The following is a 21,171-nucleotide window of genomic DNA, read 5'->3' as shown; positions in this document are numbered from 1 at the left end:
AGAAGTGCTTTGAGAGTTAATTTTGTCAATCTTAAAAGGTAGCTTGCTGTACATATCTAAAATAGATCAGAGATGCAGTACAATCTTTTAAATTAGGGGTATGGTATGAGACAAGATGTGTCTCAGACACAATACATTCATTGCACTTTCCATAGAAAGATGCGGAAGTCGCTGTGTCATACCTCATTATTTTTAAGAAGGAACTTCGTTGTTCTGATCCTCTATCTTACATATTATAAATTTAAGAAAATTATATATAGCAAATAATGAGTCTTTTTTGAGGAAGGTAAGAAAAAATACTTCATGGAGTTTTTTGCTGTTTTAAAATATATTTTCTGGCTGGGGATTTAGCTTATGCCTGCCTCACAAGTGCAAGGTCCTGAGTTCAATCCCCAGTACAAAAAAAAAAAAAAAAAAAAAAAAAAAAGAAAAAAAAAACCCCCCAAAAAGATTTTCCTGCCATTTTTAAAAAGGGAAATAAAAATAAAAGTATTATTTCATTTTAAACATTGAAAAAAAAAAAAGAGCCTACCTAGTAACCTGCGAAAGAGAGAGTAGAGCAAACGCATTGGAACATATCAAACAATACCTACACAAAGTTAAAATTTTAAAAATATTTTGCTAACTTTATACTTTAAGGTTGTTAATGGTTATATTTCATTGAATACCCAGGAAATATTTGATTTTTTTGTTTTTGTTTTTTTGTTTCTTTAGTTTTTCAGACAGGGTCTCACTATGTAGTTGACACTGACCTGGAACTCACTATGTAGCCCAGGCTGATCTTGAACTCACAGTGATCCACCTGCCTCATCCTCCCAAGTGCTAGGATTAGACATGTACCACCATGCCCAGCTTGAATTTTTTGAAAACTGAAAATTTTTTTGGTACTGGGGGTTGAACTTAGGATCTTGCACTTGTGAGGCAGGTGCGGTACCACTGAGCTAAATCCCCAGCCCCCAAAAGTATTTTTTAAAATATTTTTTTTGAGACAATTTATACCAATATATTATCTCAAGACAAAGATTTCAGAGAAAATGGAGTATTGTTTTTAACATTTTTATTGCAGTTTTACTTTGTCTTATTCCCTGATTCTTTGATTATGTACATTGAATGTAGGACATGTGTGTTGTGTGTGTGTGTGTGTGTGTGTGTGTGCTTTAAGGGAACTTAGTTTAATTCTGATTGATAATTTTAGAGGTGGTGGAGAAACCTTCGGAATTTGTCAGTGTGCTTTTTGGCAACTCTCATTGTTCATCTGTTAGAAAGTACCCCTTTAAAAATCTTTTCTGCAAATATTCTTGAAGGTCCCAAGTACAAAGCAGAGTATCATAATATTAACTGGTGTATTAACTCAACGAATTACTACTTTTATAAGGAGAGCAACAATGTACTTAAAAATAACAAATCTAGCATGAATATTTATTTATTTCCAAGGTGACTATTTGATTTTCCTGTCCAAAGGATTCTGAACATAATCACTCCATAGTTATTCAGTAATGTAAACCAGAAGATTTTGAAGTTTTACATTTTTACAATACATATATTAACATTTACAGTCAGCAGATTTCTGTCTTATTTCCATTGGTGTACTTTCAAAAAATCACTTATAAACGTTTCTAGTTCATGTAAAATTTATTTTACTTATTTTGTATATATACTTATATTCTTTATACATACTTAGAATATATTCTTTATTGTTCAAGGTGCGGATATATTTTAATAAAATAATAAATTTCATAATTCCTTTTGTTAACATCTACATTTCTTTAAGAGGTTATGTAAGATAAAGATGGAAAATGTCTTTGGTTTAGCCACGTAGAGGTCATAGTTGAAATTGGAAAGATATGTGTGGTGGATTAAGGGAGAAATACATCAATGTAGTTTATTAAATGATAATATGATGAAGGAAAGAAAAGACTACTAGGCTAAAATTCAATTTTATGTATATATTAAATAATATATCTCATGGGGTGAATAAGTCCATGAATTACAATGAAGTTGGTACAATTCTTCCCATAATTCAGATGAAAAAATAAGTCTCAGAGTTATTAATATCACATAACTTAGGTATTTAAAGTCAAGATTTTTTTTACTTGTTTTCAACAAAATACTACTTCTTTAAATGAAGACAATTATCTAGGAATGAGTGTTTTTTTTTTCACTGATTTTTTACTCTTAGTTTTCACATAAGCTAACAGAATATGTGACTTTTGAATGTCTTAGAGTTTAAGCTTGACTTTTTTTGAAAAAATTTAGGGAAGGGCCAGGGATTTAGCTCAGTGGTTCCACCGCCTGCCTTACAAGCACAAGGACCTGAGTTCGATCCCCGGTACAAAAAAAAAAAAAAAAAGAAAAAGAAAAAATTTAGGGAAAATGTCAAAAACACAGAACTATAGAGAATATCATAATTAAATGCCACCAACATTTATTAACTCATGAAGGGTGGAATAGGGAAGAAAAGCAAGGTACACCAGTATCTCTCTTCTACCTTTTCTGCCTTCCCTCCTTAGTAAATTATTTCAAGGTAAATTCCCAGCAACTCTTTCTAAAATCAACCCTTCCACCAGTTTTTCCATTTGTCTATTATAAGCTTTCTCCAGGCTTTCAAATACCTTTTACACCTATCTGACAGTTCAAATAGAAGACAGCATAAAATTACACTTGAAAGTTATGTAGGTTTTGAAAGTCTGTTCCAAAAGGTGATTGGGTTCATTTAATTGATTGAAAGATAACAGGCGAATCTGCAAAACTAATATTTCTTTGGATGTTTGGCTCTTTTTCCCCCCACAATTTTTACTATAAAATTTTTACTTTAAAAATTTTTACTATAAAAATTGTCACACACCCTTGAAAAATTTCACATGTAAAAGCTTATTTTTAAAAAAACATCACTTCTGGGATTGTTTATAGAGGTCAGACAGTGCAGATAATAATTTTGTATTTTTCTGGAGATGATCCCCACATCTTAAAACACCCTAAAGCTCTGTTGAAGACCCTCTGTGCTCAGGCCCTGCGAAGTTATGGCTTGTCTGTGTGTATTATGTGACATCACAGTCTAAGTGAACGGCCCCCAAGCCATCTGAGTTGCCCAAGGCTGAGATGCTGAGACCAAGTGGTAAAATGCTCCCTTCTGTTGCTCTCCATGTGAAGACAACAAACCATGTATTTTTCTGAAGTCTTACTAAAGGTGGATATCTTTTTTCTTCACTTTTAAAAATCTTTTGCTTTTTTAAGAACAGACAGTATGAGCTTTTTAGAGCAACAAGGTGATTTCATATTGAGATAAATACTGCGTAGTAATAGACATTTGATGAATAATTTCTATATGATAGACAAAGGCTGTGGAAATACTGAATTTATTGAAAGTACATTTAGAGGTTTTATATATTTCTGAATTTTTCAAAATTAGTTTGAGTTTAGAAGAAAGTTGAAAATTAATTTTCAGGTCAAGTTTTCTGTAGCCCCAGGTTTTTCACCTGCATTCCAGGGGTCATGTGGAGTATGCTAGAGGTTATAAGTTAGAGGGCAAGAATTTGAGCTGGGGCTGTTTTTAAATTTTCTAACCAGAGAGGTTCTCTTGTATTTTCTAGGAATCCGCAATTTATGATCACCACAAAATTATATAAAATAAGCTAAAAGACCATAAAACCTTCCATTTATAAAATTCCTACTCTTTCCTGTTAATAGTTTGATGAAATTCTTTTCCAACTTTTCCCTTTATTTAAACCTCTTCTTTTTAATCTCCCCACCTGGCCATCTGTACCCAATATACATTGGGATTTAGCTCAGTGGTGCCACTGCCTGCCTCCTAAGTGCAAGATCCCAAGTTCAATCCTGGTACAAAAAAACAACAAACAAAAAAACGCTATATATTTATTTTTTTAAATTACTATTTTTGGTACTGGGGAATCAAACTCGTTACCTTGTGCTTGCCAGGCAGGCAGCTGCACCACTGAGCTAAATCCCCGACCTTCATGTTGTTATTTTTTATTTTTTTAATGTATTTTTTTGAGACCGGGTCTCACTATGTAGTTCATGCTGCCCTGGAACTCACTATGTAGCCCAGGCTGGTCTCAAACTTGCAGTGATCCTCCTGCCTCAGCCTCCCAAGTGCTGGGATTACAGGCGTGCACCACCACTAGTGGCTCAATTTCTTTTATATAGATCATGTAGGTCTTTCTAGGCCAATACATGTACATGCAAATATCAAATCTATCTCATTTTTTAAAACAGATGCATAGCATTCTTTTGCTTGGCTAAATCATAATTTATAACAGGAAATCTTTGAGGAATCTTTCTTGATATCTTAATTCTAAACAACCTATGGGTGATTGGCTGATTAAATGGTACTACATATATCCATACCTTAAAATCTAGAACCTGTAAATGTATCTTATATGGCAAAAACAAAACAAAACAAAAAACCTTTGCAAGTGTGATTATTACTTTAATTACTTCAACTGGATATGGAAATAGGATTTTCCTGGATTATCTGAGTGAGTTTAAGTATGGTTTGTGTTCTTAAAAAAAAAAAGGAGATAATGGGCCACACCTGTAGTCCCAGCACTCTGGGTGCTGAGGTAGGAGGTTAGCAAGTTCAAGCCCAGCCTGGGCAGTTTAACAATTTAAGAGAAAGACTGTCTCAAAAATAAACTAGTCATTTTAGGAAAATGGATGAACATTGACAGCATAATGTTAAGTGAAATAAATTAAAAATACAAACAATCACATGGTTTTTCATATATGAGAAACCCAAAATACAACAAGTAAAATAAAAGAATTAAAAAAAAGAAAAATAAAATCCAATAAAATGACTGAGGATGTAGTCCTGATTCAATCCCTAGTACTAGTAGGGGGTAGGGGTGGGAGTTGGGGAAGAGGAAGAAGAGAGAGATTTTACTAAACACCCATTCCACAATATACAACACGCGGTACATTATTTTTATAAAGTTTGTAAGCAATAAAACTAAACTATATTTTTACATAAACGTAGAATGTGTGACCAATACATCGATATTCCCTAAAGAAAAGCAGCAGAAACAGTGGAGGACGGCAAGGATGGCATACGCAGGAGCTTTCAAGTTTCTATGGTGTGGTGGATTCACAGGTGTTACTCTCCATTAATTTATATTTACGTTTGTTAGCTATATTCTTTTGAATGTGTTGATACGCAGTAAAACAGCATACAAGTTATGCGTTAATGTAAAACTGTTCCCACAGAAACTGTAAAGCATACAGAAGGTAGAAAATATATTTTGAGAAAAGCGTGTCATGCATAAAGCACAGAAACCCACACTGGAACGAGAAACCTACTGTCTCACCAAGCCTACTTTTCCAGGTGTAACCTAGAAAAAGACCACTGATGACAGAGCAGTGGGGGAACTCTTATTAATTACGAAACAGTAATTTGTACTATGAGACTCAACACCATCTTATTAGGCGGTTCACAGAGTGATCAAAATATATACCGAGAAACTACACCTCCCACCCTGGTTCACCTTGTCCCTGGGAAATCTCCTCCCACCTCCATGATGACGCCAGCGCCCGCACTGTGAGTACGGCGCATGTACGGAAGTTACGCAACCCGCTTAGGGAGCGCGCCTGGCCGCGGAGAGTTTCCGCCATTTTTGAAAATTGGGAACGTCTGGGGCTAAGAGTAGCTACTGCCGTCGCGATGGCAACCTTTGCTATAGAACCCCAGGCGCCCACGTTGGGTGAGTTAAAAACTGCTTTTCCTTGCTATCGCTGCCATTCGCGCGGCAGGCCTTGGAGCCGGGCGAGACTGGAAGGCAGCAGCCAGCTGTCTCTGGTATGCTGATTTCCTTTGCGGAGGGGGAACCTTTGGGTCTCCCCAAGTTCCTCATCTGTCCCTGCTCGAGGTTTCGCGAAGCGTCAGGTACTGGGAGGGTGAGGAAATGCCCGTCTGCGTGTTGTGTGTCCCCCAGCACTGGCTCCACAGGACAGGCCGGGACCTGGGGCTCCCCACCACGCCCCAGTCGGGGGTTTGGGTGCCCGGCTCCCCGGAAGCGTCCCCCGAGAGACTGACCCGGGTCCACGTGGGTGGGCAGTGTCCTGGGGTACGTTCCAGTCCCTTGCGAGTTGGTCACCGAGGCTTCTAGTTGCTTTGACCTCTTCCCTGTCGCCGGCGTTGCAAAAGAATCTGTTAATGAAGGTGAATCGTGTGAGGATAGAATCAACCAAATGGTGGTAACCACTGAGAATTGACCCGACTACTGGCTAGGAGTTTGTATTTTTTTTACCCCTCTCCTTTTTCTTGGGAATGTGGCTCTATTGTAGGTCTTTTCCTATTAGTCACGGTATGATTGTTTATCGGGGGAGTCTTGCTGACGTTGATCTTCCTCATTTAACGACCCACCTGTTTAATGACTGTTGGGATTTTTGACCGAGGTGGCTGTTCGGATTTACGATAACCCCTCGCATGTGTTTTTTTTTTTTTTTTTTTTTTTTTTTTTTTTTTTTTTTTTTTTTTTTTTTGTGCAGTTCTGTACATCTTGTTGATAGAGCCTCAATGCCTTTTTTTTGTACGTTATACTGCTTTTATGCAGTAGTATAGTTTTTGCTGATTACACTGTACAGCACTGCATGCAGTCTTATGTTCAGTTATACATTGCAGTACTCCATGTACGACTCTTAGACCACGTCTTTGTTCTGAATATTGTAATGTACGAATTATATACAATTCTCATTTAGCGACCTATTTTAATGATCTAGTCGCAGGAAGGGAATTTTATCTTTAGTGCCTGTAGCCTCTTCTGTTTTAGGAACATTCACTAAGCATATTATGCAAAGAAATACAGCATTCATGAAGAGACAAATGTGTTCAAAATAAGAATTATTTCTGTAATGTCTGACACTGGGGAAAAGTAAGCTACTTGTCATTATGTGGTTGCTTCTTTGCCCCAATACCCGAAAAGTGTATGGTTTGCTTGTTTTGCTGCAGAAGGGAGCTACTTGGATCACGGTCTTATGACACCTGTTGATCACATAGGTTATAGGCAGAACAGCTGTACCAAAGGGCCAGAAAAATTTATCAGTGCACCCTTTCTATTGAGCTAATTTCTAGGAAATGTTTGCTCACAACAGTTCCTCATATGATAAAAACAAAAACTGATTCATTTGGAGTTAAATAAATTCTCAGATATAAACAACTCATTGATGTTACCTTTGAAACTTTTTAATATATAGAAATGTCTCATATATAGGTATACACATTTTCTCAGGTTGTATATATATATATTTATATCTCTCTCTACACACTTTGAAACCAAAGGAAACAATTAAGCAATTAATTATCACTGCTATTCTTGCCTCTGTGATTGTTTTATGTGTTTAATTTTTGTCTTAAACTCCTGGCTGGTAAGCTCCTTTGCTGCATACTTTATGTCTTTCCTCCAACGTATTTACTGCAGAGATGGACAGACCAGTGACTCCATTGATACCAGTCTTATTGTCAATATTTGACGTTTCCAATGATTTTTTAGAGTCAAGCAGGTTCATGGTTCTGTAATATCTTTGTATATTTAGTTTCATTGGTCCCTTCCAATGACCTGCAGAAGCTTCTTTATTATTTAGCCAAAATTGCTAGTTCAAACCACACCTTCCAGCAATGACAGTGGTGTGGTCAGTGTACCCTTGAATTCATGGAAGCTGCTAAGATGCCAGGAAAGGGCATGTGAGGAAATATAGGAATCAAGTCTTTATTGATTTGCTGAGGTCATGTCTGGATTGCATCTGTTTTTCAATCATGATTATTGATGAACACTTTCTATGTCATTACTATAAGATCCTGGATTTCTGGAATAATTTTTGCCTGTGCCTTTTCTGACATGTGAGGTATCAATATTGCCTGAATCCAGCTGATGTGATGATTTGTTGGTGGTTGCTGTATTTTATTTTGAGTTATTGCAAAGCATGTGTTCTTAAGGAAAACAAATCATTTTCATTGAGCTATTATGATAATATGATGTCTAATACAGATAGTCCTTGTTTAGTGTCCTACCTGTTTAATGCCTATTTGGACTTAATACCATAAGGGTTGCTGTTTGGACTTAGGATCCACTGGTCAGATGTATGATCTGTCTCTCTTTCTCCGGCACCAGGAATCGAACTCTGGACCTTGTGAGGCAGGTGCAGTGCCACTGCTAAATCCCCGGCCCATGGTTTTTGTACAGTTATGTACATTTTCTTTATAGAGCCTGACTTTCTTTGGTACAGTATGAATTGTTTATACAGTACTGCAATTTTTTGCTGATTGTATTGCACAGTATATTACTGTAGGGTTTTTTTTTTGTGTGTGTGTGTGTACCGGGAGTCTAACTTGGGACCTTGTGCTTGTGAGGCAGCCAGTGGAACCACTCAGGTAAATCTCTGGCCCTATACTACTATAGTTCTATGTTCCACTATACATTACAGTACTGCATGTAAGAATTATGCAAATGAAAGCAAAGTCATCAAGTTGGAGTTTCCCTTTACCATTTCTTTATTCTGAATATTGTGATGTCCATACTTTATACAATTCCTCATTTCGATGAATTCATTTGATGACCTTGTTAAGGTTTGGGTGTAGATGTCCCCCCAAAGCCTCATGTGGTCATAGGCTTGATCTAGAGTATGTGAAGCTGGAATTGATTCCTGATGCAATGCTAGGCTCCAGGGCATGTAGATGTCCCCAAAGCCTCATGTGGTCATAGGCTTGATCTAGAGTATGTGAAGCTGGAATTGATTCCTGATGCAATGCTAGGCTCCAGGGCACTAGGATTAAGGGTGTGAGTGTGAATCCCCTTCCCTAAGCAGTCTGAATAAAATAAAAGGGGCAGGGAGACTCTGTTAAACTCTCTTACTACCTTTGCTGGCTTGGGGGTGCCACGCTATTTGTGTTCTGTGTTGCCTGTTTGCCATCCCAGCCTCGGAGCCAGCTGTTTATGGACTTAACCCTGTAGGAAATGTAAGCCAGATAAACCCCTTCCCTTCTATCTTGTGGTGCTGGGTATTTTGTTTCAGCAATGAGAGAAAGGTAATTAACAGACCTCCTCATTGAATGAGGAGTGTCTGATATCAATGAAAAAAGCCTAACTAGTTAGCATGTGGATTCCTTTTTTTCTACTGAGTTTTGTGTCTTATGAGAACTTTGAAAATTTTAGAACAGAAAAACAAACCTACATGTACTATCATAGAGATGTGAATATTGGGTTATGACTTTGAGTTTGGTAAAGAATGAGCATTGTGTTTATGTTGTAGGATCAGGTTTTTAGACTTGAAGGCCATGTAATGCTTTCATGTTTTCTATAAAATAAGTTCTTTTTGAGAATTTTTAAAAAAAATTAATTTTACTGGAAGAGTAACTTTTGAACTCTTAGCATATCATAATCCCTTAATGATGCAAATATTCTGCTGTATTAAAACTTTTATACAGATGTTGGTCTAGGTATTTATTTTCATGTATTTTATAGATTAAAAAGCTTTTCTGTTCAGTAGACATTGTGCATACTTGCTGGGGTTACAGGAGTCATCTTTGTTTATTGCCTATCTATAAATCTGTTATTAACTGATATTAATTATTCAAGTCCATATATTGCAGATATTCTTGGTATCCATTGATAAAATACTCTCCCGGCACCCACCAGCGTGTCAAGAGGTTACTTCAATTAAATGCTAGCTATGTAAGACACAGTACTATCCTTACTTATTATTTAGAAGTTCAGAATATGAAATGAAGTTTACAATATGCAGGATCCATTTTTACACTTCTTTAAGTGACATTTAGTCCTGAGGAGTGGTTAGTGGCAGGAGTCTGGAGCAGGCACTCTGCTGCTTCTGCTGTATCAGATATGTATCTAGATATATCAGAACTTTTCTTGACATAATTCTTATATTGTACTTGCTATGTTTTTTCCTTCTGCTTGCGGAATGGGAGAGTGAAGGTAGTTTGTGGTGTTACCAAAAACTTTCTATTTTGTTACTATGGTTTTTTAAATATCTCTTCAGATACACGATTTTGTTTAGACTTTTGGTTTGTGTTTGGCATATGTTCTTTGGAAGTATGTGGTAGTACCATGGAACAATAGCTAGCACTCTACAAAATAATTACAGTGTAATGATAGTTCTTCACTTTACCTCACCCTCTTTTTTTTGAGTTTGCTTTTCACCCTTGTCTTGTTAATATATAGGTCTACTCTAATGAGAACTAAGAGAATTAATATTAGGATTTTTTTCTTTAGTTTAAAAAAATTAACAGGCTTGAGTAACAAGAAAACTTTTTGGGGGGCCAGGGATTTAGCTCAGTGGTTCCTCCAGCTGCCTCAAAGGTGCAAGGTCCAAAGTTCGTTCTCCAGTAGCCTCCAAAACAAACAAACAAACAAACAAAAACAAAAAAACAAACAAACAAAAAATAAATTACTGTGATTACTTAGAAGCTAAGTAATACAGTAGTTAATAAAAACAATTTAAATTGTTTGCCTATATATATATTTTTTCCTCTTGTGACTCTTCCTATGTAGCCTAGGCTGGCCTATTTGTATCTTCCTGCCTTAGCCTCCCCACCTTAGCTGGGATTATAGGCCTGTGCCAAACATTTGACCTGAGCCCCATGAGTCATACTCAGGCTTGTCACCTTGTACAAACATTTTTATAAGCAAAATTTCAAATTCTACATTTGCATTAATCACTAAGGTTATCCTATCATAAGCTAGTGGTGGAAAAACAATGCCTAGTATTTATTGAGCACAATATTTTAGCAAGCAGGTCAAGAGCTGTATTTGCTATTCTTCTAATGAAAGCTGTGAGTAGATGCTATCTTTATGCCTGTTTTTCTTACAGAACTTGAATCCACATCTCTGACCCCATAGCCTGCGGTTTCCTTACTGTGCTATTTTACTGGGAAATTAGAATGTTATATATGAGAGACCAGAGGAGAATTGAGGCCTAATTGGCCTGCACTGAGCACAAAGCAGAAAGCCTGCACTTAGGGGTGATTGCATATTGCATATTAGGGATAAGTTAAGACAGCTGAGGTTAAGTTATTTACCAGAGAATGTGCTAATGGATACTGCAAAGCAGATGAGTCTTGTGTTACTTTGATCCCTTGTACCATGAATAAAGGTGAATAAAGGTCAGATGGATGAGTCAGGTTTGGAGGGTGGGGTCCTGGCTCTACTAGGGGCAGAGCCCCCTGGTTGCCCGCATGTCAAACTGACTCCACGTATCCTTGTCATTCATCGTTGTTCATTCCCAGGTCAGGGAGAGCAAAGAAGAGGGTCTAGGTCTCCCACAAATGGTGTCTGTGTGGGGAAAACTTGGAGGAGTGGTGGGCTTTCCATGGTTGGCACCTGGGGCAGGGAGGCGGCCTGGTGGGTCAGCTACAGTTGGTGCCTCAGTAGGGACTCAGGTTAGCCACAGTTATAGCTTCCTCATCTTCATAATGAATCCTTTCTGTAAATTGTGAAGATTAATTTTGAGTGGATAACTGAGAGACAATTAGTTCTCTGTAAATTGTTTTTATATTTAGGAAACTTGTATCAAGTATAGTATTCCTAACTTAGTAACTAATGATATAAAAAGATTATCCAGGCAGGTTTACTGGCACATGCTCTTAATTCCAGCTATACAGGAGGCTGAGGCAAAAGAATCTTTTTTTTTGTACCAGGGATCAGATTCAGGACCTCATGCTTGCCAGGCAGGCAAGTGCTGTGCTGCTGAGCTACATCCCTGGTACTAGGTAGAAGAATCTTAAATTTGAGGCCAACCTGATTAAATTAGGGAGCGCATATGTTAAAAAATAAAAATATCTTGCACTCTTTTCAGTATATTTGTAAGATGCTAGTTATCACTGTTATTTCATAAGTTGTGTGATATGTACATTATTATACCTTTCTCATAAAAATGATTCACTGTTTTTGTATTTGGGTAGGAAGAATTGGGATGTTTAGCAAGCTGAGCCTGTTTCTGTTTTGCTAAGACTTTGTGTAGAAACTTGCTCTCACCGTATTTCTAGTTGCTGTATACTAGAAACTGATCCAAAAAGGTTTTCTGTTTGTATTTGAGACTTTTTTGTATTTGAAACTTATTCAATTTAAAAATAATTGTTGCAGGCTGGGAATTTAGCTCAATGGCTCCACCTCCTACCTGGCAAGCTGAAGCACCTGAGTTCAATCCCCAGTACCCCCGCCCCCCAATTGTTGATTTTTAAACTAGTGAAATAAAAGCAGCTGTCAGAGGTTAATGCGAATAGAAGATTTTACATTTTCCTAGAAATAATTTTTGTTGTCTTTCAAAATAAGTTCAGTTATATTTCTATGCTATTTAAGAATTTTGGTTGTGTTCTCAAAATTTTGTATGGTAGATTTGCATCTTTTTGTCAGACATTGCAAATGGAAAAGACTTTCTTGTTTTTTTCGATTAATTTAGGATCTGAACCCATGATGCTTGGTTCACCCACATCTCCAAAGCCAGGTGTGAATGCTCAGTTTTTACCTGGATTCCTAATGGGGGATTTACCAGCTCCAGTGACTCCACAACCTCGCTCAGTTAGTGGCTCTTCCGTGGGAGTGATGGAAATGAGGTCACCTTTACTGGCTGGTAGGTAAACTGCATAAAATATATCTATACATGTTCTAGGATTTTTAAGAGTAGTGGTGCAGTATTTACACTGAGTACATTTGTTAATTAAAAAACCAAAACAATACAGTATCTGTAAAGTAATGCCTTTATTTAAAGGCTCTTGGAATAGAGGTACCAGCAGTATAAAATTTACTATAATTCAAGAATCACTCATTAAAAGTATGTGTGCTGTATATCATGATCTTATCTGCAGTTGATTGTAAAATTCACTATTATTTTAAATATCAGTAAAGAAAAACGCATGTATTATATAATGCTGACGCCACTTTTTTGTAAAATGTATTCTTATTTCAGAGATGTTACAAAGTACAGGTTGGAGGAAGTTCTCTTAGACTCGATGAAATACTGTCATTTAACTAGATTCAGGTTAAATAATTCATGTTAAAAATACAAGAATAAGGGGCCAGGGATTTAGCTCAGTGGTACCACGCATGCCTCACAAGTACATAGTTCACAGTTCTGATGACTGATACCAAAACAAACAAACAAACAAACAAAACAAAAAAAAACCCCCAAAACACACAAGGATAACAAATTTAGCTCTACGCTGCCTAGCAAGGGTAAGGTCGAGTTTGATCCACAGTACCAAAAAACCAAAACACTCAAGAATCTAGTATGAAAATTTGTGGAGATGAATTCTACTTCTAATAGTATTGAGAAGATTCTCACCTATATATGTAGTACGTTTAGTGAAAGGATTTTGAAAATTATTTTTCATAGAATTTGTAGTCCTCAGAATTATTGAAACGAATGCAACCTTGTTTATTTTAGGACCTTTTTTTTTTAGCAAAGTACACCTTAAAAGATAACTTTGAAGTTTTTTTGAGACAGGGTCTCACTATGTAGTTGAGACTGACCTGGAACTCTCACTATTTAGCCCAGGCTGGTCTTGAACTCACAGCAATCCTCCTGCCTCAGTCTCCCGAGTGCTGGGACTATAGGCGTGCACCACCACGCCCGGCTGAAGTTTTAATTGAGTAATAAGAAGTACCATAGAAGAATTCTGTGAGAATATCCTTTCATAGATGCTGAAGTGGAAACTTCTTTAATTGCCCTTTAAAGTATTAGTTGGTATGAAATAGTTTATTACCCTTTTGAAGGATCAGTGAGGTAGAATTATAAATTACATTTGAAGTAATTCACTTCACATTATTTTCTGGACAGTTTTTAAATTTCAGATGTGTTTTTTTTATCTCTTTACCATATACTGAGTGCCAGGCAATATGCTAATCATTGCATTATTAGTTTTTAAAGATCAGCTTTAAAGGGTAGGTAGTATCTCAATATTTCAAAAAATAGTGTTGCTCTATTTCCAAAGGAAGAACCTGAAGCTGAATATAGTAAGTAGTTGGCTGAAGCTCACTTATTAGTAAAGAGCAGGTTGTTACATTCCAGGTCATTCATCCCATTGATTGTGCTCTAGGTAGCCTTGCTGTACTGTTTAGCACTGCTGGTAATCTGAGTTACAGAGATACTCCATGTTACACACTGTTTTTTCTACGTCTTTATTACCTGCTTAAATATGTTTCTACTGTGAGAAACATAGATGGGATCTGTTTAATTTTGCTGGTCCAATTCCATGTTGGGAGATTATAATTATTCAAGTATACACAGAGTGGAGTTTTTAAATACCTATTTCTTTTCTTTTTTTCCTTTTAAAATTTTCCTTTTCTTTTCTTTGTGGGACTGGGAATTTAACTCAAGGCCTTCACATTGACCTAAATCTGTAGCTGTTTTTTAAAAACTTGAGACAGGGCTTTGCCAAGTTGCAAAGATGTCCAGGCTTGACTTGAAATTGTAATCTTATAGCCTCAACCTTTGTTGTTGTTGTTGTTGTTTGGTACTGGGGGATATAACTTGGATCCTTCCACTTGAGAGGCAGGCAGTGAAACCACTGAGCTAAATCCCCGGCTGGCCTCAACCTTTTTTTTTTATACCGAGGATCAAACTCAGAACCTTGTGCTTGCCAGGCAGGTGGCAGCACCACTGAGCTAAATTCCCAGCTCTCGCGTCATACTTTTAAAGAATACTTACTTTCACTGTGAGAAAATGGATTACATTTTTTTTTTCCTGTTACTGGGGCTTGAACCCAGTTCTTGCCCATTCTGGACAAATGATCTACCACTGAGCTTTACCCCCAGCCCTGGTTTGTTTTTTGAGCCACTCTTTTGCTGTGTTGCCCTGGTGGGATCCAAGCCATCCTCTCACCTTCACTTTTAAGTAACTGGGTCTCCAGGTGTGGGCCACGGTGTCTTGCTGTGGGATCACATGTTACATAGAAATGTTAAGCAGTTTGTGGAGAAAGTAAATGTTACATGTGTTTCCTATAGCTGAAGTTTCTATTAACTGTACATTCTGATATCTTTCTTCAAATCTGGGGTCAGCAACACTGGCTTCACCTGGGCACTAGGAAGACTGGGCTAGCCCTGCTTTACTCTAATGGCTTAGAGGGAGACCCGGGGGCCTGCTATGCTATGCTATATTGAAGCTTGCATCAGCCCATGCAGGCATGAGCTTGTCAGTAGTTCGAAAAACACAAAACCTAAAGATTTTACTGGACAAATGACATTCCTTTGTTCCCTCATCTGTCTATTTTTGTGTATTGTAGGTGGGTCACCACCACAACCAGTTGTACCAGCTCATAAAGACAAAAGTGGAGCTCCACCAGTTAGAAGTATATATGATGACATTTCTAGCCCAGGCCTTGGATCGACACCTTTAACTTCAAGAAGACAGGTGACATACGTAACCTTGTGGCCCGTAACTAGTCATTTTGTGTGTTTATATGGCTGCATAGTAAAGGTTAATAATTTCTCTAAGGTCTGTTCTGTGTAACTGTGTTGTACAGAATAAGCAGTAAGTCTCTTTGTCGTATAATCTACTTAAATTGCTTTTACTATGAAATGTGTTAAAATATAATGGAACTTTAGAGTGTTTTCTATGTAGGTAATTCTTTGGCTTTTAGAAGTATGTCTTAACAACCTACTTGTGTCTCCAACCTACTTAATGTACACATAAAATATAATTATGGCTTAAGTCCTTCCATTTATTTAGGAAGCTCAATATTTATGCATATTGTGTGAAAGAGCAAATGAAAATTAAGTTTTATTCTGAGGTAGAGCACTTGGTAATGATTCAGAAATTTTACTTATGTATATATCAGTATAAGACCAGTGTCTTTGGTGGGTATGTGTGTGTGTGGTACTGAGGATTGAACTGCAGCCTTTGCACTGAGCTGCATTCCTAGGTGCCACTCCCTTCTCCCTTTTTAAAATCTATTTTTGTTGTTGTTTTTTTTTTTTTTTTTTTTTTTTTTTTTTTTTTTTGGTTTTTTGAGTCAGAGCCTCACTATGTAGTTGAGACTGACCTGGAACTCACTATGTAGCCCAGGCTGGTCTCAACTCACAGCATCCTCCTGCCTCAGTCTCCCCAGTGCTGGGATTATGGGCGTGTGCCACCACACCCGGCTTTAAGATATATTTTTATTTCTCACTAAGCTTCCCAGGCTGGCCTTGAACTTGTGTTTTTCATACCTCAGCCTCCCAGTGTGCTGGGGTTGTAGGCACATGTCACTCTTCCTAGCAAGACCAGTATCTTTTTATACTGTATTCAGTGTTTACTTATTTTACTAAAATACTGCCTCCTGCATATTTATGAGCTGATTGTTCAGTGTCTCCTGGTGTTGGTGATCTGATGGTCGTGCTGCATTTTTGTTGTTGTAGGTTTTATGATAGTGTTCTTTTCAGTCATGAATTAGAGTGAAGGCAGAGATTCTTTGTTTTGAAGGGATTAACAGTAACAAGAAAGTATTTAATACTTCAAAATCACTTGCTTACTGTGTAGGCCCTAAGCTTAGAACTTCCATTAGTGTCTCGTTTGGTCCCAACTGTGACTCTCTGATGTGGCTGTTATGAGCTTCATTTTATCACAGATGAAACTAGGATTTGGAGACACATTTTATGCCTTCCCTTTATCAAATGTAGTGCAGTTGTTTGAGAGCCTAAGAATATTAAAAAGCATCTTTCAGTGAACTTTTACTATTTATAGGGTTACTGCATCTGCCATGGTATACCTCAGAATTCATGATGTCAAACAGATTACTTTCTCTTTCTAACAATCTGGACTTACCTTCTTCTCCATTATAGCCAAGTGGGGCAATGGACACTTTTAAATGGGGCTAGTTCTAACTGAGGTATACCATAAAGTATAAAATACAAATTGAGTTTGAAGATTTATAAAGAGTGTAAGTATCTTGTTAGGTTTTTGTATTGATTACACATTGAAATAATATTTTGACTGTGAGGTTAAATCATTCCGAGTTTCACCTGTTTATATATTATAATGTGCCTCCTAAGGACTCAGAATTATGTGTGTGGCATGGGTTATATTCCTAGTGGACAGTGGTGTCTACACTTACTGAATCAAGACCATCCTGATAGTTCTAAAGTTTAAATAAGTTGAATGTTTAGTTTGGTATGGAACCATTGGCTTCTAAATTTATGCTGTTTCATTATCTCAGAATCATAATGAAAGGTAGTTTACAGTTACTGTGATATTTAAAGCATTTAAAAAATGATAGGTCAAAATTGAAAGAGAATCTTTTTTTTCACTTTAAGGTTGGTATGCAAGTTGCTGCTACATTAGAGCCAGAAATAGTTGTCTCTGGAACTTTTAGAAACTTTTGTTCATGAAAGAGCTTGGCATCAAAAATTGAATAAAATTTGTGTCTGTCATAACATTCTCTTAATATTTAGTTCTGGTTACTGGACATATCTAGATTTCAGTTTTCTTAATCAGAATTGGTTTTTTTAAAAAAACTACACGTGTATATTTGTAGTGAATTTCTTCTCTTTTTATGTATAGTGTATTTTTTTGAAGAATGTTTAATCTTTAATCCTATTTAAGGAGCTAGTAATGATAATTTTCCAGTTTTTTATCTTTTTATTGGCATAAGTTGGGAGGTATATTTGAATCTATAATATTCATTGTAAATGTTTAAAAATAAAGCTTTGCACCTTTCGAATTTTCTGTCTGGATTTGGTGATTTGAAGAATCACTACTATGTCCGTTATTTCAAATACCAACCATTAGGAACTAAAACTGAATAGCTGCCGTGTAACTTCTATAAAAAATAGTGTTTTGTTAAACCCAGTATTTTAAGCAAGTATAATATGCTAAAGGCGCTAGTACTGCTCTATTTAAAAAAAAAAAGAAAAAGTGAGAGTATCTTTGTCACTGTGAGCTTATTGGAGGCAACTCTAGAGTCTGATAGAAGTTAAGTTATATATTGAGCAAAGCCTTTTAGTAATTAATACTTTGTGGTATGGTTAGAACTTTATATTTTTACCTTAACATTTTCTTCCGTTTTCATGTAGACAAACATTTCAGTAATGCAGAGTCCTCTTGGAGTTACATCTACTACTCCTGGATCAGGTAGATAAATCTTTTTTTAACCCAAAAGTCTATTTTTTACTCTTTGATGAAAGATGATGGTATAAGAGATTTGCTAATAATTACCAGTTTTTTTTTAATGTTTCAAACTTGAAAGTTTTTTGTCAGGAAGGAAATGCTTTGTGTATATTATTTTCTGAATTTATAGGTATGATAGGATATTCTAATTAATAATTTTAAAAATTGCATATTTAATGCATAATTAATTGCATATTTAATGTCTCCTCAGTTACCAAAATTGTGTAAATTAAAAAGCTATGAGCTGGGGATTTAGTTCAGTGGTTCTGCTGCCTGCTTCATAAGCACAAGGTCCCGAGTTTGATCCCTGAAACCAAAAATAAATAAATAAAAAAAAAGCTATGGGCTAAGGATAGCTCAGTAGTAGTGTGTTTGTGTAGTGTGTGAAAATCTGTGGGTTCTGATCCATTGCATCACAGAAAACAAAAACCAAAAAACCAACAACAGAAAGAAACTGTTGCAATTAGTAAGAAATATTCAGACTGGCTAATAAAGGTGTTTTGAGAGAAATTAATGCATAGCTATACATATACATCACTGAATATAAACTGATTGTATATCAAGTTTTTCTTTAATGACATTTTTATCACCATCAGCATCATCCTTAGCAATAATTCTTTGTAGATATTAATATATATTTATAGTGCTATTGAATGTTTATTCAGCAAATATTTGAGTACTTAATCATTTACCGGGCTCTGAAAACTGAACAAAATAGATAACCCTTTTTTTATGGAATGTACATTGAAGAAATTTATATTTATAAACAAAATACATTTTAAAGTTTGTTTAAAGGTACTGCATTTTGAAGAAAAATAAATGGATGGGGTGAGGACTTATCATTTGACTTAGGGTAGAATATTAGTTTTCTATGGCTGTGTTCAAATATACCATAAAATTAATAATCATTTAGCCACACAAATGTATCTGGTCTCTGTCCTGTTATAAAGTTAGCAGTGTTCAATCACAGGGTCTCTGTGTCTTATTGTAATCACCTTCCATAAAGTCTGTCTCTTAACATTAGTTTAAGTTTTCACCTCATAATTGGGATTTAACTCCAATAGGAGTCCCAAAAGGGCCCAACCACAGCAAACACATAATAGTGTTAAATAATGCATTTTATCTTAAAGACTCTTCGTTGAGTGGAATAGCATACCTTATAATTTCTTATTGTCATCAAGTGCAACATCACAGATTAAAGTTAAATATTGTTTTGATAACTTTTTCCATAATCCTGTAACATCTAGTAAGATTCTTACAATTGTAGAAATCATTTATGAAAATATAAGAATTATGATAGAAAAAATATACCTGTTATAAATTGGCCACTAGGAGCCACTGCTGCTTTTGCTTTGAGTTTAAGGACAATTAGGTACAGAGTATCCTAGTGGGACATATATGATAGAGTATTTTTGAAAAGTATGTACAATTGTGGGGACTTAAGTGTGACCAATAATAAGTAAAATATAGAGAAAGGGAGTTGATTTGAGAAAATTGAGGGGAAAGACCTAGACTTTACTTAGAGTTATTTTTTAGTTCCTATAGTTTATGTAAGTGACCCATTTCTTATATAACTTGTGAAGTTTAGCTTTATGAGATAGGCAGCTTTTATAAAGAGATGTTGTGGAATATAGTAACAATAGTATTTTGTGCTCAGGTTTTTGTGTTCAATAAAGAATGTTTCTTTTAAGTTCTATGACTGATAATTAAGATCTCTCTTCTGGTGCAGGAAAACCTTGGTCATAGGACAAAATAAGAAATCTGAGTTAAAGAATATCAGAAACCTTTTAAATTATAGTTTGTTGTTGCCTGTGGTAAAGAAGACTGAGTATGTTTGTTCTTCATCTTATTTCTCAGTGTTCCTTTGCTGTAATTTAAATTTTCCTGTATTTCGTCCTTTTAATTTTTATTCCTCAGTACTTCTTTTACTCAGCTATCAGTTTTATTCCTAAAAGGTAGAAAATTAATGAACTAGTATCCTTAGCTATCTATTATGACTTATTTGTCGCAGCATATTAAGAGAGTCAATATGATATTAACCAATGGATCTCAGTTCTAATAGTATTCCCACAAGTGGAGTAGGGTGAAGGGGAAAGGAGTTTTCCTTTTCTGAATGAGTTTAGCTGCTCCTTCGTATGTGCTCTCATAAACCTGGTGCTAGACTCTTATCTTCCTGTCTTATTCTATTATCACTTCCTTCAGGACAAGGATTCTTTATCTGTGTTCATTCTTTACTCATCACAGAGCTAGGTACAAAGGGACTTCAGTATGTGTTCATTGACTCAGTACGTTGATGGTTGTAAGTTGTATTGAGTTGCATGTGACCCTCAAAACAAAATATCCACATCCTAATCCCTGAAACCTGTGACTGTTACCATACATGTTCCCCCAAAATATACTTAAGGATCTTCAGAGGAGGTGTGATCAAGGAGAATTCAAGGAGTTAAGGAGTTGTTTGGAAGGGAAGGAAGTGACCTGGATTATGTGGGCAGTCTCTGCACCCAATTATTGTCTTTATGAGGAAGAGACAGAAATGTGCCACAGACTGAAGGGACACAAGTGCGGAAGAGAAAGGGAGATGTGAAATAAATTGTAACACTTCAAAAGCCAGCAGTTTTCAGAAGCTGGAGGATGCAAGTGGGTTTTCTCCTAGGCTCTCCAGCAGGCATGCACACTTGCTGAATGTTTGTTCTTCTGCCTTCAGAACTGTGAAAGAGTAAGTTTCTGTTGGACATCCAGTTCGTGATCATTTCTTATAGCAACAGCAAGAAGTTTGCATATGGAATGTCTGGAGGAGGTGACGTTTCAGTGCCACTATCTGTTGCCAAATAAGAGGACTGAAAATGTTTGTGCCCAATGTGGCAGGGCATGTTTTTCTTTAATAATACCATGTAAACACTAACCTTATTCTAGCATATCTTCGTTTCTTATTGCAGATAAACCATATTGCCACAAATTACTGGCCTGAAATAACTAATTTATTGTGTCGATGGTTCAGGAGGTCAGATGTCGAATGGGTGCAAATGGCTAAACTCAAGGTATTTGTGGGCTGCATTCCTTCTGGAG

At 36.3% G+C, this 21,171-nt stretch overlaps 1 protein-coding gene across 3 annotated transcripts in view; it reads left to right on the top strand.

Annotated features, from left to right (window-relative positions):
* Positions 1 to 5,597: 5,597 nt before the first annotated feature.
* Nup35 (nucleoporin 35) overlaps positions 5,598 to 21,171 on the top strand; it is a 37,730-nt gene continuing 22,156 nt past the window's right edge. The window contains exons 1-4 of one of the 3 annotated variants that reach the window (XM_010636810.3): positions 5,598 to 5,714; positions 12,424 to 12,594; positions 15,245 to 15,372; positions 18,012 to 18,069. In XM_010636810.3, coding sequence (XP_010635112.1) covers positions 5,675 to 5,714; positions 12,424 to 12,594; positions 15,245 to 15,372; positions 18,012 to 18,069 — 397 coding nt within the window. In that variant the 5' untranslated portion in view covers positions 5,598 to 5,674. Of the gene's footprint in view, positions 5,715 to 5,758; positions 5,810 to 5,873; positions 5,897 to 12,423; positions 12,595 to 15,244; positions 15,373 to 18,011; positions 18,070 to 21,171 lie in introns of those variants that run through there. The other 2 variants (XM_010636811.3, XM_010636812.3) reach the window with 2 other exon arrangements.

The sequence above is a fragment of the Fukomys damarensis genome, unplaced genomic scaffold (assembly GCF_012274545.1).
Source record: "Fukomys damarensis isolate Sample0158 unplaced genomic scaffold, DMR_v1.0_HiC HiC_scaffold_26, whole genome shotgun sequence".
Lineage (NCBI taxonomy): Eukaryota > Metazoa > Chordata > Mammalia > Rodentia > Bathyergidae > Fukomys > Fukomys damarensis.
This window is presented reverse-complemented; position numbering and strand designations above follow the sequence as displayed.